General features: G+C 43.3%; 2 protein-coding genes across 2 annotated transcripts in view; both read left to right on the top strand.

The window, feature by feature from the left end:
• The first annotated feature begins 3,647 nt into the window (after positions 1–3,647).
• Positions 3,648–11,183, top strand: LOC104692265 (serine/threonine kinase receptor associated protein). The gene is made up of 10 exons (XM_010404179.4): positions 3,648–3,846; positions 4,886–5,021; positions 5,766–5,847; positions 6,108–6,180; positions 6,831–6,927; positions 7,863–8,000; positions 8,367–8,503; positions 9,141–9,290; positions 9,836–9,901; positions 10,234–11,183. The coding sequence occupies exons 1-10, from the start codon at positions 3,735–3,737 to the stop codon at positions 10,299–10,301; spliced, it is 1,059 nt and encodes a 352-aa protein (XP_010402481.1). The 5' UTR covers positions 3,648–3,734; the 3' UTR covers positions 10,302–11,183.
• A 2,472-nt stretch (positions 11,184–13,655) lies between these two features.
• The window catches only part of DERA (deoxyribose-phosphate aldolase), a 47,901-nt gene continuing 44,533 nt past the window's right edge, over positions 13,656–17,023 (top strand). Inside the window, exon 1 of the mRNA XM_039571459.1 lies at positions 13,656–13,741. Within this exon, the coding sequence (XP_039427393.1) occupies positions 13,711–13,741 (31 nt within the window). The 5' untranslated portion in view covers positions 13,656–13,710. The remainder of the gene's footprint in view (positions 13,742–17,023) is intronic.

Below are 17,023 nucleotides of genomic sequence, written 5' to 3'. Positions count from 1 at the left end.
CTCTCCTATCCAGCTTCCAGGTGTTACATTTCTCCTGCTAAACCACTTCTCTTCCTTGCTGCTGTCTCAAACTCTTCTTCACACTCTTCCCTACTCCTCTACATCCCATTTCCCTGCCTAATCCCCTTGGCCTCTATTCACACACATAAACTGAACTACCAAACTCACACTATCCAAGAAAGGGAAATGGATCCCCAGTTTCTACCCAAATGTTCTCAGAACACACTGCAGTAGACTGTCCTGCCACGGACACCCACCAGAACAGTGTCTGTGGCCCAGCGCTCACATTCCCTAGATGAACATTAAAAGAAGCTGAAGGAAACTAGAAAAAATATGATCACTTGCTTTGAAAGGCTGATGTAGAAAGGACTCCTTGACTAGAGGCACACCGATGTATTATTTTCAAAATATGATTACATCTGCCTTTTATCTTTCATCTTGTTACTCACTGATAATTGACTGCTTAAGGCTGGCACTCATTTTTAATTATTCCCCCAGTGGAAACTCAGCAACACGCTCTGCAATTGCTCTCACATATCTGCATGCAGCATCTGTAACACATCATCCTTCAGCAAACAGCTAGTCCTTTTCTTTCTCTTTCTTTCTTTTTATTCCCCCTAAAGTAGCTGTACAAATTAGTGCAGGCCACTTCCCAGGAAAAAAAAAATTAACAGAGGTAGAGAACATCAATATGCCCACAGATTACACTGAATATTTCACCATTCATTAAAATAACTCATATTTGAGGTCTACTATCAAAGGGTCTGCCCTGCTGCTGTGTCTTGGAGATTTCCATTTACCTATTTAGCTAATTAATTGTAGAGAATTAAACATTTAGTAACTTCTTGAGTGCTGTGTCCACACAGCTGCCAGGCACAACCTGAAATAACCATCACTAGGTCACCTCACAGTAGAAACTCTGTTAGATCTTTAGTGTCCTAAAAAAATACGTAAGGAGCTCCACTCAGTGGTGAGCCAATGCATTTCCAACTGTGAGATCTATGAAAGGAGTCTTTGGAAATGTAAATACGTATAATAAACACCTCTACTTAATTGAGTCTCTGCATTATTCATTGTAATCATAGCACTAGAATCATAATGTTTCACTAGGATAGCTTTATTTATTGTCAGCAACATTTCTGAGAGAATTCAATCACTGTCTGTAGAAAGATATTGGTTAATCGAGCAGACACTGAATTACAAATGTTGAGTAAAAGAGAGTCTTGCCCGGGTGCTTTATCACCTACGATTGGCACACTTGTTATTCCATGCAGTAACGGGGTGAATTGCTCTGCGTCATTACAAGGCCCTGATTACTTCCTGACAAGTCGGGGTTGATGGATATTTAACATTACAAGACAGTTATTTTCACAATAAACAAAACTTTGAATAAAAGGTTTCTAATGACATTTCTTTTATTCATAATATTATTGGAACGTGATACATAATCACCCAGTTTGAAACAATAAAACTCAGTATTACCTCATTTTTTTATTATTTTACGCTTGCTAAACTTTCATTTGTAAATAATAACTTTTTTTTCATCTTTCCTTCTTTTTCTTGAACTAGACTTTCTAGACTTTCTTGAAAAACTGAAGCCTATTTCACAGTTCCTACCTTCTCTAAAAAATTCTGTGGGCACTCTGAGGGCACAGGATTAGTGTATTTTTAAAGCAAACATTTTCAGACTGTGGGGAATAAACTATTTCAATGGAGGTACTACCAGGGAGAAAGTCTGAGACTGCTGCTAAAGAAACAGTCTGACTGAATTATGTGGGACATATCCCAACTTAGGCCTAGCACCAACTTTGGAGACTTTAAGAGAAAATGTAGATAAGTTTATTTTCAGTATTAATTCCATATGTCCTCAGTCGTATTTTCCAACACCCTGTAGTTCTGCTTGGTCGAGTGGGATGTCTAGATTTTATGGGCTTCACATCTCCATCATTTTTCTCCTTCTCTGATTTTCAGCTACTTACTGGTAAATTTGAAATATTTCTGCCTTTCTCTGCCCGTTATGGATTTTGTGTCTTCCTAAGTAGATGTCATAAGCTTTGTGCAGGTGGAAAATCATGCTCCATTTAACAGAAGACAAAATCAATCAAAGCTATGAAATCATTAAAAGTAAACTTCCCCAAACACAATCTTCTTTCTGTTTCTCAACCTTGAATTCTAAGCAGGTAATTTAAACTTAATAGTTTCTTTGTACTGACCCTTAGGATCCCTTTTTTTTTTTCACTGAAAGTTGACAACATCAGTTAGCAGAAGAGTTTTTTTAAATGTAAACCCAAACAGCATTTCTAGCAAGGAGCCATAGCCCTATTCTTAGATAATATTTTGAAAAAGGTAAATGTAGAAGTAATTAATTTTTGTTTGGAAAAAATCCAGAAAATCTTAAAGACACTGGAAATGTGTAGTTGGCAACCTGTGGCTCTGAATGGAAAAACTGTTGATATAGTGTCAGTATGCCTGAAAATGAGTCATTCAGTTACAAAATCTTTAGGAGTTACTTCTGAGAACTCTGGGGTGAGAAATGAAATACTAGAAGGCAGTGAAACATGGTGCCTATCTTTTAAATAGAAAAGCTGTGGAAGTCCGCAGTTAGCTTCAACTTCAATTATCTGTTAATGATTTAAATAGTTTTCCTAGTTGTAAGGCTTGAGAGAAAAAGGAGATGATTAACTGTCAATCATTCCGATTCTTAGTTGAAAGAAACACCACTCCCCTCATCTTTGAGTAAGGGTGGTGACACATTTTCAAGTGCGATCCTTAGACGCTTTTGAGGGCAAGTCCAGACACCACCAGCAGCTTGTCTTTGGCTTAAAAATGCCCAAACAGGCGGGCGCTGCTCTGTATCCCTGAAATCGCCACATGCTCCAGGGCTTTCCCACCGCCTTCCCGGCTCACCAGGCCCCACAGTGAGCCGTGAGGGGAGCTGGCCCTGCAGAAAAAAGGGGTCTGCCTTTTGTCAGGAGTCACTGCTGGTTTAGGAGCGAGCAGGGCACTGAGGAACCTCGGCCGCAGCCCCGGGGCCGGCTGTGGATGGATGGGACGGCGATGAGCTCGCTGTTCCCTCGGGGAGCGGGATGAGGGCATGAACGGGGCGGCGATGAGCTCGCTGTTCCCTCAGGGAGCGGGATGAGGGCATGAACGGGACGGCGATGAGCTCGCTGTTCCCTCGGGGAGCGGGATGAGGGCATGAACGGGACAGCGATGAGCTCGCTGTTCCCTAAGGGAGCGGGATGAGGGGATGAACGGGGCGGCGATGAGCTCGCTGTTCCCTAAGGGAGCGGGATGAGGGGATGAACGGAACGGCGATGAGCTCGCTGTTCCCTAAGGGAGCGGGATGAGGGGATGAACGGGACGGCGGAGAGCTCGCTGTTCCCTCAGGGAGCGGGATGAGGGCATGAACGGGACAACAAGAACCCGCAGCCCTCCCAGGGAGCGGGATGAGGGGATGAACGGCACAACAAGAACCCGCAGCCCTCTCAGGGAGCGGGATGAGGGGATGAACGGCACAACAAGAACCCGCAGCCCTCTCAGGGAGCGCGCTGAGGGCGGGCAGCGCGCACCCGTCCCACTGGCGGGGCGGTGCCGTGGCGGCCGCGCCCCCGCGCGTGACGCGCGTCCGCCGGGAAGCGCTTCCTGCCCGTCACTTCCCCCGCTGCCGCCGCCGCCGCTCCCGCCGGGCCGCCGGACTCGTGCCCCCTGCCCAGGCCCCTGCTCTCGCCGCCATGGCCATGAGGCAGACCCCGCTCACTTGCTCCGGCCACACGCGGCCCGTGGTGGACCTGGCCTTCAGCGGCGTCACCCCTTACGGATATTTCCTCATCAGCGCCTGCAAGGGTGAGCGGGACGGGCCGCTTTGTTCGGGATCCCCCGCCCCGGGGGTGGGCGTGCGGGAGCCCCGCCGCTCTTAGGCCGCGCATCGCCGTCCCGAGGGTGTCGGTGGGGTGGGAGGGGTCCCGGGGGGCTGTCCCGGCCACGCAGGGCGGTGACAGCGGTGTTGTGGAATGACGAAGGGAGCGGACAGCCGGTTTTCTTTCCTGGGGCTTCATTGCCGGGTTAGCCGGGGGGTATCGGAGCCCGCATGCGCCCCGTGGGATCCAGGCTGTTGAGGGGGTGGGAGGCCTCCGAAATGGTTTGTTTGTAAAACTTCCCGTTTCCACCGCCTGTGCACATGGGCTGTAGATTTAAAGCGAGCTCCGGCTTGATCAGGGCAGTTGCCTTGCCTTGCTGGACGCAGCATGATGAGAACTCTTTGCTCAGTGTGGGAATAGCATTTCCTCTTCATACATGTACATGTTAATCTTTTGCATGCATAAGTTTTAAAGGGCATTCCTGCCTTGAAGTGTTTCCAGTTCAGCTCTAAATCTTGTGTGAGCAACTCTTTGATAGCCTTCTAGAAAAAACTAATGCTAGGAAAGGCTTTCTATTACTGCTTCATTTTTATATTGCTGTATTTTTTAATCATATCTCATTACAAACATGAGACTTGTTTGTATATACTGATGGCCTCATAATATTGTTCCAAAGTAAAAACAAAAAGCAAACCAAATCTGTCCTGCCTGAAGAAAACTTTAATAAAAATAAAACCTAAATGAAATGTTCCTTTCTACCTTCCTTCTATCTTAACACAAAACTAAAGACTTTTGCCAGAAAAAAATTATCTCATTTGCAGTAGTATTTGAATATCAGCATCGTGTAGATGCATGCAGGAAGTATAGCTGCACATCTAAGCTCTCCAGTTAAACCCTTCTGCACAGAATGGCTTTGTAAAGTATGGGGCGTCTCCACATGCTGGTGCAAGAGAATATTTTTTCTTTTAAAAAACTGCTTCCTTCTTTTATCGCGTTATGTGAATATTGGTTTTGTTTCTGTGAAGATGGCAAGCCTATGCTGCGCCAGGGAGACACGGGAGACTGGATTGGCACATTTCTGGGTCATAAAGGTGCTGTTTGGGGTGCCACCCTTAACACGGATGCCACTAAAGCAGCTACAGCAGCAGCAGATTTTACAGCGTAAGTGATGAAACTGTCTTCATGGTCTGTATTTTGATTTTAGTCTGTGGTGCTCTCTGGTGACAACATAGCTGTACTAAATTACTGATTAAGTTGTTTCTCTTTAGTAATTGCTAGCTTATTTTTGGCTAGCCAAATTAAAACCTAGACTTTTACCTTCTTGAAAGCAGCTACAGTTGATTCCATCATGATGAACAACTGTGATTGCTTCCTGATGTGCCTAATTACCATATTGGTTTGCTGGAATAACTTTCCTATGCAGCTCTAATCTCTGGCACTGTAATTACAGCAGAGTTGAAAGAGTGATTTTTATTTTTCTTCCAGTAGTTAGCCTCTTTTTATTATGAGAAACTTCTAGTGAATTAGTTCTTTGATGTTTTTTGTTGTTTGCTTTTGCTGTTTGCAGTATGAATGAATATTTTGCAAGCTGAATCTTGTTAGTAGAGGGCAAATTCTATTAATGAAGTTGCAGAAAAGAGCCACCTTTGTCTTAAAATGGTTAACTAGTTTGCGTGGTCCTGAAGAAGAGCATGAAGGAAAGAGGTGGAATAGTCAAAAAAAAGCTCTAGTAAAAACATATAAAGTATTCTTATTTACTAACTGGGTTACAACTTATAAGAATTGTGGCACTTATGATAAAATGTTGTGATGGCATCAGGAAAGACTGCTTACAAATTCATCTGACTGTCCAGGTTGATTTGTCCTGGTGCCTCTAAAATATGAATGTTTCCTCTTGCTGTTTAGCAAAGTGTGGGATGCTGTGTCAGGCGATGAACTGATCACATTGGCTCACAAACACATTGTCAAAAGTGTGGATTTTACACAGGTATGAGAAACCTTTATACCTTATTCACCAGGGAAATAAGCTCTTGAGTAAGTTTTGCTTTTAGTTACTTTTTTGCTTTTTTATGTGTATATCTAATAAGGCAAATAATCTAAAATACCACTGCTTGGTTTTAAGATTGTAGGGTAAATGTAGCAAGTGTGTTAGAGGCTGTCTGAGAGAAAAAGCTGTGATTTTTAACTCTCAGACAAAGGCTGTATTTTTGATCCAAAATAGAGTTGACTCTCTAACTTCTGTTTCAGGATAGCAATTATCTGTTAACAGGTGGACAAGATAAGCTCTTGCGTATCTATGACTTGAGCAAGCCAGAAGCAGGTGAGTCTGCTTTTAAAACTGATTCTTGGGGATTTTTTTTAAGTTAAACAGAAATTCTGAAATTAAGGGGCTCCTTTCTGTTATGAATCACAAAAAACAAAGTTGAGGATTCTTTTACAAATGCAGTGTCTATAGCCTTTTGGTATATAAGGGTCACAGAATTGCTTGGGTTGGAGAGGCCCTTAAAGATCATGTGTGGACTGCTAGACCAGGCTGATTAAAGCCCATCCAGCCTGGTCTTGAACACTTCCAGGAATGGGACACTGGAGAGAGTAGAGCATGTTTCAGTTCAGTGCAGACTCACTAGAAATTGGTCTAATTAATTAAAATTTAGTCATCTGAAAGAAAAAAAGACTCCACATATTTAAGTGTGTTTAAATTCATGGTTGAATTATACTGGTGGTTGAGAGGAAGCTAGAGAACATCATTGATGTTCACCTAGTGAAGTTGCTGAAAGCTAGGCAATCAGATACCCAGTTTACATTTATCCTGTTCCTGGAATAAGATCTACAAATAAAGTCATAAGTGCTTGAAGTAATTCTACAGTCTCTAGTAGGTGGAAATCCATGTAGCTTAAGGAAGCCCCCAAACTACTGCATGACATTGTTTCATTGTATGCCATGTATTAAAATATTTGGCTTTATTTTAAGAACCTGACGTTGTCAGTGGACATACTTCTGGCATTAAAAAGGCCTTATGGAGCAGTGATGACAAACAGATTCTTTCAGCTGATGATAAAACTGTCCGGTAAGAAAAAGTAACTTTCAGCTTGCTTTATTGTCATCCCCTTGTGTGAGGATACAGTTATGTTATTTTGGTAAAGAATATAAGTAACACAAGTTATCTGATCCTAGATTATGTAGCTGCATGCCTGATACAGCTCTGATCTGCTGTCAGAGATCATTTTGCTAACAGTCCTAATTTACCCCATAAACACGTGCATAAACATCATAGATGTGTTCTCCCTGGTAAGAACAGGTGGTCTTTGAGAACTGCATAGAATAAATTCATGCCTTTTGTAATCCTAAAGAAGATGGATTTATAGATGAGGTCTCTTGCATACACACTGTCCTGAGCTCTATTGCTGCTTTGTCTTCTTCAGTTTCCTAGTGTTCAAGATAGGCAGGAGCCTAGTCCTGTTTGTTTTCCTCCAAATTGTAGGAATAGAGATGCAGCAGTCAGCTAATGAATAAAGAATCCTACTTGTCATAGCAGAACAATTTAATTTCTGTTTAGATACCCCTTGCATTGCTAGATAGAAAACTGTATTATCTTCAAGGAACTGTAAAGTGGGATTAGTACGTCTTTGTCTTTTGAGGCAAAAAGGAAGAGTGGACTCTTCAAGCCTTGCTTCTAGAAAGATCTATTACTTAGGAGACTTAAACCAAGATTTTTAATCTCCAAGAGAATCACTGAGTAGTTAAATGGTGTGTATATACCATTTAATATTGTGCCATTAAGCTGCAAAGGTAGAAGTATTTTAAAAAAAGGAATGTCTTAAGCTTGGCCTAGGTGAGAATGCAGATAAAGCCACTGAATATCTGAAGTACCTGTAGAATCAAACGATGATCCTTGATGGGTGCCTTTTTTAATCCAGGTCTTGCCATGGATGTGAGGTGGAAATTGTTTGATTTGCAGAAGTAGTCTGAGAGGTTTTTTTTCCCTTTTTGTTTCCTTTTAAGCCTCTGGGACCGGAGTACCATGACTGAAGTGAAGTCACTAAATGTGGCAATGTCAGTGAGCAGCATGGAGTATGTTCCAGAAGGACAGATACTGGTGATAACCTATGGGAAGACTATTGCTTTTCATAGTGCAGAAACGTGAGTCCACAACTTGAACTTTCACAGGTTGAGTCATGGGCTTCTTGTGGGTGAAAACTGGCTGTACAAGGCCAGAATCCCCAAGCTGTCAAAACCAGCATCTCTGTGATGTCTTAAGAAAACAAGTTACACGCTTAAACATATTCCAGAAAGGAGTTCTGTATGTTTGAACTTCTGTTTTGCTTACTCTAAACTCATTTCTAACTTGACAAGCATGATTTGCAAGTATTAAAACTTGTTTCAGAAACTCTGTGGGGTTGTATTCTATTTCTGTTAAAAACAGTCCAGATTAGTAGAATCACAGTTTCTTTGCTCTCAGGATTTTTTTTTTAATATGAACTTTATTAACAAACTTTTCTCTCTCAGTCTAGAGCAGATTAAATCATTTGAAGCACCTGCTACAATCAATTCTGCATCACTTCACCCTGCGAAAGAATGTTTGGTTGCAGGTGGTGAAGATTTTAAACTCTATAAATATGACTATAATTCAGGAGAAGAATTAGGTATGTTTGTCTCCTATAATCATAAGGGAGTTCTGAAATAGGTATTAATAACCAATAAATGAAACTGTTGTACTCATAGGGTTTTAGCATAGCGTGCTGTGCAAGAGGATGATGAAAAGGTATATTATCAGTTAAACATTTTTTGCTCTCTCAGCATACCTAATATTATTCTAGAACTAATTAAAATGTCCAACAGTTCTGCACCTATTCAAAAAAAATTCTCATTCAGTATTGCTGTAATAGCTGTATGTTAACTTAAGTGTCATACTATTCATTAGATATGTCAGTTACAAGATTTTATGAAAAATGCGTTGGCCAAATTCATTTCAAAAAAGGCATATTTCTAAGTTTTTCTTACTGATCCAGTCCTCCTTTAAAATGGTTTGTTTGTGGAAGGAGTGGTTGAAGGAACAGAGTGGTGTAGTCCGTGCTGCTGGCTTGCTTTGTAGTTTTGTCTAGAATAACTAAGCACTCTTTTTCTTGCAGTTCCTGGAACATTAGTATCTTGCCTAAAGTAGACATTGCTGACATACCAATTAATGGAACTCTGTTTTGTATCAGAAACTGATTGGTTTGTACTTAAATTTCAGTTGTTGGCTGAAATTTGAAATTGACGGTCTTGCCATGTTCCCTTCAGAATCTTACAAAGGGCACTTTGGTCCCATTCACTGCGTGAGATTTAGCCCTGATGGAGAGTTATATGCAAGTGGCTCTGAGGATGGTACACTAAGGCTGTGGCAGACAACAGTAGGGAAAACCTATGGCCTTTGGAAGTGTGTAGTTCCTGGTAAGTGTGTGCTTGGTCCTGGTGAAAGTTGGCTACTCCATGTGCACTTTTGAAGTAATATCTATCATTAGTGGTAAACATTGAGTTTCATACAGTAACTCCTGTCTTCTGAGGGTTTCTGATCTACTTGTATCTGTTAGATTTAAGGATGTATTTTTGTAGCTGTCACGTAAGCAATTAACACCATACCCATAAGCTTTTTGAATAGTGACACTTGGTGAATATTTAAGCCAAGAGTCTGATGTACTTTTACGTTGAAGAGTGAGAAATATGCAATACCATTTTTATAATTCTGAAAGAGAGAATCTCTAGGAAGAAGTGTGGATGGTAGTTTTATTTTCTGTTGTACTTTGGCTGTTTCAGCTTGGGGAGAGGGAAGCAGTAACAGGGTCAATGTTGATTAATAGAATTGCTTGCTCAGGTGTTTCTCCTCAACACTGAATTACGTGGAAATTCCTTTTTTTTTTTTTTTTTTTTTTTTTAACTAAGGTGGGTGGGTGGAACTGAAGGTATTGACTGTTTGTTTTTCTCCTCTTTCTCTACAGAAGAGGAGAATGCAGAAGCAGCAAAAGCAAGGACTACCCTTCCAGGAACTGCAGAGGAGGAAATAGGTAATGAACTGAACTGTCAGCTTCAACTGCCTAAGTGTTAAAACATCAGTCAAGATGACAGTATTCCTTAGCATGGAAGAAGTAGTTTCCCTCAAGTGCTTTCTGGTATTTTTCACTCTTTTCAAAAGATCATTGAATGCATTTGCCTGACATTGATCATGTGGTAAGTGTCAGGCTGGTGACTGGAGCTGTGCAGGCAGAACAGATGGGGTAGAATAGCTGGATCAGGTTGAATGGGAAAACAAACGGAACTGGTCTCTTTAAGCAATCCCTGCAACATCTGTTTGGTTTATAGATCTAAAGTGAAGTTAAATAACATCCTTTTTATTTAGTTGCAGAAGAGATTGCCTCTGAAAACTCAGATACAGTGTACAGCTCAACTCCTGAAGTGAAAGCCTGATTACTGCAGCTGTTACGTGACACATGGACATGCGAGACTAAATCAAGTGAGCAGTGACAGACAGCAGCCTTCCAGAGTGCGCTCTCTCCGTGGGGCAAAGATGGGCAGTAATTGATGAGAATGCAGTGGAACTGGCTAGGTGTTGTCTGTAAGAGAACTGAGCATCCAAATAAAAACCCAAAAGACAAGTAGTAGAGTTTTGCTGGCTTTTTGGCATAACTGCCTACTGTCTTTTCAAAGAAGTGTGCAAGCCAAGATCCAGTCTCTCCAATCTCAATTAGACTCATTGTAGTGTGTTTTCATTATTACGAAGAAGAGATGATACAATGGCTTTTACCATTTTTTTTTTTCTTGAAAGTTGGAAAAATTGGCTCTAGTTGAAAAGAAGGGATTATGTACTTAAAAGTATTTGGTTCGGGTTTTGTTTCATTGTATGCTGCTTCTGAATGTTTAACTGTTTTCAGTTGTCTAAATAAAATGCCTCTCCAAACTCGTACATTACTTTTGAGCGTTGGGTTCATGAAATGGAAAAACAACCACATTAATCACGTAATCCTTGGCATCTTGGGTTTGTACTATACAGAGAGAAAGCAAAAGAATGTTTTAGTGTTGGTACAGAGGGTGGCAAGTTCTTTGATCTGTAAGCTTTGTATCTTTTTTATTCTTTAAAGTTTGAATGTAAACATGAGTCCCTAAAAAGAAAAACAGTGACAATTCCTAAATTAAATGTGCTGCCTGAAGTATTTGGTTGTACATGAAAATATCAGAGGCTGGCTGCAAATCTGTGTAAAGCTTGGGTTTAGTCCTCCAGACTGGATAAAAAAGTTACTCTTTCAAAGTTACAAATCATATTTTCTTCATTAAAGAAAATAATTGCCATTCTTCCACTTGTCATTTCCTTTAATGTTATGCTGAAAGCTTTACATAATGCATGCTGTGTGGAAAGAAGTTAGGTATATTTATTCACACGCCTTTTTCTTTTTTCATATTCATACTTGTCCTTGCTGTCCTGTTTTCACAGACTATACCTGCTTGCAATTACCAATGTGAATTTTATTCTTAAAAACAAGCAGCTCTCATTTACAGCTAAATGGTTCAGTCTTGCTAATTCCACTAAGGCTTATGAGGGTTCCATATCTAGTACTTCAGCATAAAAGCTTAATTTTACAAATTGAAGGATGCATTTAAGGCTAGGAACTTGGAACACCTTGCTCCATGGTGAAACTTCTTGCATGCTGTGGGTTTTAGTCCGTATTTGCAGTAGGCTCTATAGCATTTCATACAGAGGTCTGGAATAGAATCTCAGAAATCATTTAGCTGCGGAAAAAACCCTTTAACATCAAGTTCAGCTGTTCAACTGTTAACCCAGTGTTCCCAAGTTCACCAGAAAACCATGTCCCACATTCTGCATTTACAGCTTGCTCCAGCATGCATAAAAATGAAACAGAGGTAACAGTCATAAAAACCCATTACTTAGTAACAGCTACTAAAGTACTGGAAGAAATGAAAAAAACCCCAACAAAACTAAAGTACTGCTATGAAATGTTTGAAAAATCACCAGCGCACGTATCAGCAAAAGCCAGATTTAATATTAAACAACAGGACACCAAAGTTCATTGGCAAGATTCGCTCTACTCCTTAGAGGGCAGTTAAGGCACACCAAGGAAAAACAAGCAACAACACAACCAAACAAAATCCAGGCAATCAAACCAGAAATGAACTGAGAACCGTCTAGAGGGATGTGCGTGTGTGTTTAGGTGTGCGTGACAAAAGGATAGCGAGGGCAAGGATGAAAAGGAATAAGGCCTAAAAGCTTAACAGCACTCAAACTTAACAGTAATGTTAACTTCTACCTTAAACCTTTAACAGGAACAACACTTACACCTAACTTAACTTGTAACTTTACTGTAACAATTTAGCAGAGGAATAACACTTAACAGCATTTAACCTAACCTATGACTTAACCTTACTTACAAGCCTAACTTATTTCGATATGGAAGGTACTTAAACATCTAAGAAAGCAGTATTTCTCCCAGATTTGCTATAGCATATCTGCACATGCAAACACACACACATAAACAGGCTGTGTAAGTTACCTGTGAAAAATTCCCCTCGGAGGTCGGTGAAATACTCCCTCTGCAGGCCTTTGCATCTCCCCAATGGGCAAAGTTGAGGGTATTGACCAAGCCCTTGTTGTTCCTCCAACCAAACATGAGAGCTCTCTGGCTCTGAGAGGCCCCACTCGCAGGAAGGTTGCTGGTCACAGCCAGTGGGCCGGTCCAGGAGAGCTCAAAGGGTCTAGTTTTGGACTGCTCTTTTTAGGATTGCAGGAGAGTGGGTTTTGGTCAAAACTGTTTCATTCCAGACACAGTTTGGGTTGGCACTTTGTTTGAAAATGTGGGAACAGGGATGTTACACCATTCAGGCAAGAAAAATAATTTCCAAGGCTAAATTTCCTAAAGAAAACAGGAGCTTGCTGGACAGCAGTGGTTCCTAGGAGTGGACAGTGATTCTGATGAGCTCAAGAGGAGCTGATCCCAGGTGCTGTTTGTCAAGGCAGAGGCATCACAAGAATTTCTTAGATGACAGTGTGGCCTGGAAAAGGGGGAGGATGCACCACCACAAGTACACGAAAGCTTGTAATTTTTGGACTGCTTTGACGTGTCCTAAAGTACACAGTGCAAATGGTATACACTTCTAGAGTGACTGCTGTCTTTCAAACCACTGCTTGTCAAAGCACACATGCAGTTTTGGTATGGGAAAAGCAAAAAGAGAAGTGTCCCTAGGTTTCAGAGCTATGACCCCTTCCCGCTTTACCCGATGCTGTTGTGAGTTTGGGGTTTCTTTGTTAGCCCTAAGCAAATAGGACTAAAGTTGGAAAATATTTTTTCAATCTAAACATGAATATTAAGAATGTACAATGTATTTTTCACGAGACTTTGTGGTTTTTTTTCCAAATCTGGAAAAAAAGTAAAGGCCATGAAGTTTTCGGTGGCTTTGTTACCAGAATTTAACTTTGCAGGTATCACTAGAAGTTTTACAGGCTGGTCGGTTTATTGACCCCGTGTGTACGTGTGGCACTAGTTCCTCCTTGAAGAGTCAACACGAAGACACTGGGCAGTGCCTTGACTCATCACCACCCGAACGGCAGGCTCAGCGTTACGCATCGCCAAAGGAACCCAATATCCATGTACCTCCAAAAGAAAAGTAAGGAAAGCTGCGGCGGGAGACCGAGCTCTCGCCCTGGGGAGGCCGAGGGGCGGCTGCGAGCCTTGCCCGGCTCGGTCCCCACGTGACGGGCGGAGCTCCGCGCCCGGGGCGGCCCCGCCGCTTCCTGCCGTGCGGGGCGGGGCCGGCGGGGCCGAAGTCTGCCCGCCCCGGCCGGGCCAGGGGGCGGAGAGCGCGGGCCATGGCGGGGCGGAACCCGGGCACCGAGCTGGGTAAGCGGCGGTGGGGCCGGAGCTGGACCCGGCCGTGGGTCCCCGGTGGGCGCTGCGGGGCCGCGGCGGGCGGGGGTTCCGGAGCGGGCGGGGCGGGGCGGGGCAGGCGCCCGCCCCCCGCTCCCTGCGCCCGGCTGAGCCTCCGCCGGGGGGCTGTGGAACCGTGCTCCTCTGAAAGGCCGAACTAGGGATAGCCGTACGGTTCTTGTAGGCGTTCTAACATATTCCCGTGACGTGTAAGCGGGAGGCCGGCAGGAGGCTTTGGTAGTGCAGGGTAAACGCAAGTTCCCGTGTCACGCGTGGCTGTGGCCTGAGGGGCTCCGAGCAGCGTGGGACCTTGGAGGGCAGTGGGGGCTGCAGGGCTCCGCAGCCCTGCTCTGGTCAGAGCCGGTTCTCTCCTTCACGCCGTTCTGGTTCTCACGGGATAATCTTTCCTCCCCTCTTCCTCGCCAAGAGATTCAAAACACTCAGTTGGGCTTTGATTTGCAAACTCAGGGCTCCACCTCTTCTGATCGTTCTCCTTGTTGCTTGCTCTCTGAGGAGCTCTCTGAGGAGTGGTAGGGATTTTCCAGGTGTTTGCAGGTGGTCTCCGGGCCCGAAAAGTGGCTGTGCCTCAGATAAGGCAGAGAGCAGCCAAGAAAGGGTTTCTCTGCCTTTCCCTGGCTAGAGCTCCTCTTCTGCTCATTGCTGGGGAAGGGGAAAGTGCTACAGCTTCCTCAGCAAAACCCAGCTGCAGCTGTGGAATGAAATAAAGCGATGAGCCCTCCTAGAGTCTGCTTCTAAGGTGTGGCAATTTGGTCATCATTAGTAGGTGGACAGTGAAGTGGAGGAGACACGGGGTGGCCTCATGGAAGAGGGCAAGCAAAGGACGGCTGGTGTGGAGCAGGTGGGTGTCAAAGTTGGCACGAGCAGAGGTCAGGAGGTTGTGCCGCACGTGGCTTCACATGCCTGTCATGGGAACAAGCACAGGCACTTTTTACACAGCCAAGATGCAGTTTGAGTGATTAGCCTGTGGATGGACAAGTGAGAGCTGTGTTTTCGTTCACTAAAATTGTGGACAGGTTGCAGCTTTCAAAAGTGAATTGTCTAATTGCTCTCTGACGTCCTGGTTCACGGGCTGCTTGTAGGGACAGGTGAGTTTCAGCTGCAGCCATATGATGAGCTGAAACAAGCATTACTAGTACAGTGACAACACTTCACTGTGTGTTAGGAAAAAAAGCTAGCAGAGAAGTTTGCAAATGCACTCCAGTTCCTTTAAACTAGGCGTGTGTCATGATTTTTCTTAGTAAATTCAATCTTAAAATTAGTTGATGTGTGGGGAATCCAGTGATGCCTTTTCCTGGTCTTAAAATCAAGAGGCATACACGGTTAGAAGGGGAAAAGGGATTTTACCTTGGTATTTATTTTTAAGGATCCTTAGGTGCACACGTCCAGGTCATATGCATCGAGATGCGCCCCCCCCGAGTCTTTCCCTGTGTCTCTGTGTCTCTCCTCCTCCTTCCCCCCCAACATTGGGTATAACATTATAGGTTTTACTAATGAGCATATCTATCAAAATTCCCCAATGAGAGGCTCAAGTGAGCCCCCCCTCCCCAAGGAACCTTCCCCTGGATGGTTCTATCTTGGTTTACAGAATGTGTTCTGGAGAGGACCTTGGGGTCTGGGGCACACTGATGCCTAGCTACGAAGCTTCTGAGATGTTCAGTCTCCTAGCTTGACAGACAAGTCCAAGAATGTAGGCAAAAAGCACTAGGAATACAGAAGTTGTAAAAGGTATAACAGGGGTATAAAAGAAAAGGCAAAAATCTTCATGGCATTACCAGAAGCTTGGAGGTGAAGTCGGCTCAGTTCTGATGCTTGTTGCCATCCCTTCCCAGTGATATTTGTTTAAACCAGTTGTGGTCAAAGTGAGCTGGGTTAGATGTTCAGGACAGGTGTAGAAGGGGAATGGTATGGTTGTGCCCATGTTTAAGTGGCAGCTTCCAGCATCTGCCTTATGCTGGCTGCTTTAAAGAGAGAACTGCACCTCCCTGCCGCTTGCTCTCCCACTAAATACATATCTGAAATACAGCAGTGTACTTAATACAGCACTTAACATATCTTAGTGGTACCTTAGCTGGTGGCAGTACTCAAAAAGAACAGGGTAAACCCTTACCTTTATCTTTTATGGTTGCTAACAGTCCTCCCCGCTTCTGTGACTTAGGCACTTGAGCTTTTGAAGCTTTTACAAGCCTGTGCCAGCAGCTTTAACACAAATTCGGGTGATTTGTCCTGTTTCCCACACAGCTTTGAGTAGAATTATAGTTTTCTAACAGGGACATCTAGTGGTAAAATATTTTTTACTTAAAAATACGTTGTTTGAGTCCTTTTCTGTGTCTGCTGTTTCCGTGCTTGCTACATAGTGACATTATTGAAGCAGTAGATTTCTGATGTTGCCATTAGAGAGGATCTATTTGTTTATCACTGACAAGCCAAACTCTTCACAAATCATGGAGTGTAGTGCTTTCCTGAGTGATTTTTTTTAAATAAACACATTTTTAAAAATTCCTTGATCCTTCCCTCCTTATCTCCTTCCCTTGTACCCATCACTGTGCCTTAGTAGAAGAAGGTGTTTCCCTGGAATAAAGAGGAAGGTGCATGTTACACAGATGAAAAGACACTGATGTGCACAGTCAGAGGCTCACTACACTGGTACATTTGCCATCCAAGAGTCATGCAAAGAAGCTGGAAAAAGAGTTTTACAAGCTTTTCATTCCACAAGGACTGTTTGCAGAGCTTGTGTGCTCGGGTTCACCACGATGCCTGCAGGGAGGGAAAGGAGTCTGCCTCTCTTGCTCTGCTCTCCAGACCACTGCATTATAATAGCCCAGATGTTTAATGTTTTGTCATGCTTCAGAAAAGAATCAGATGCAACTTTTAATCTCACTTCACAATGAAATGATGGAACATGTCAATGAGTATCTGTTTTGGAAGTGTAAGCTAGGAGCACGCTGTTTTGGTTTAACTGTGGGGATGCAGACGCAGGGGGACACAGGGACCATCCCCTCTGCCCAGCACTTGTTGGAGTGTACATGGAAGATTGGGTCCAGTTTCTCTTTCTAGTAGGAAAGAGAGATTGATAAAATTGTCACAGTTTCAGCAGAGGGACAGCTCAATGGGGCTGGAGCACTTGCCCTGTGAGGAAAGACTGGAAGAGTTGGGCTGGTTTAGCCCAGGGAAGTGGGCTTTAGGGGTCCTGAGGCGGAAAAGTTCACACTGGATATAAGGGAAAACGTGGTGCAG

Source organism: Corvus cornix, chromosome 1A (assembly GCF_000738735.6).
Source record: "Corvus cornix cornix isolate S_Up_H32 chromosome 1A, ASM73873v5, whole genome shotgun sequence".
NCBI classification, from domain to species: Eukaryota; Metazoa; Chordata; class Aves; order Passeriformes; family Corvidae; genus Corvus; species Corvus cornix.
The sequence above is the reverse complement of the archived record's forward strand: the minus strand, read 5'-3'. Positions and strand labels throughout refer to the sequence as shown.

What these genes read in the sequence shown, in the direction of transcription:
- LOC104692265 (XM_010404179.4), top strand. Translation starts at nt 3,735, where the DNA reads ATGGCCATGAGGCAGACCCCGCTCACTTGCTCCGGCCACACGCGGCCC. An exon ending in AAAGTGTGGATTTTACACAG is followed by an intron (nt 5,848 to 6,107) that starts GTATGAGAAACC and finishes CTTCTGTTTCAG; the next exon opens with GATAGCAATTATCTGTTAAC. An exon ending in TTGGAAGTGTGTAGTTCCTG is followed by an intron (nt 9,291 to 9,835) that starts GTAAGTGTGTGC and finishes CTTTCTCTACAG; the next exon opens with AAGAGGAGAATGCAGAAGCA.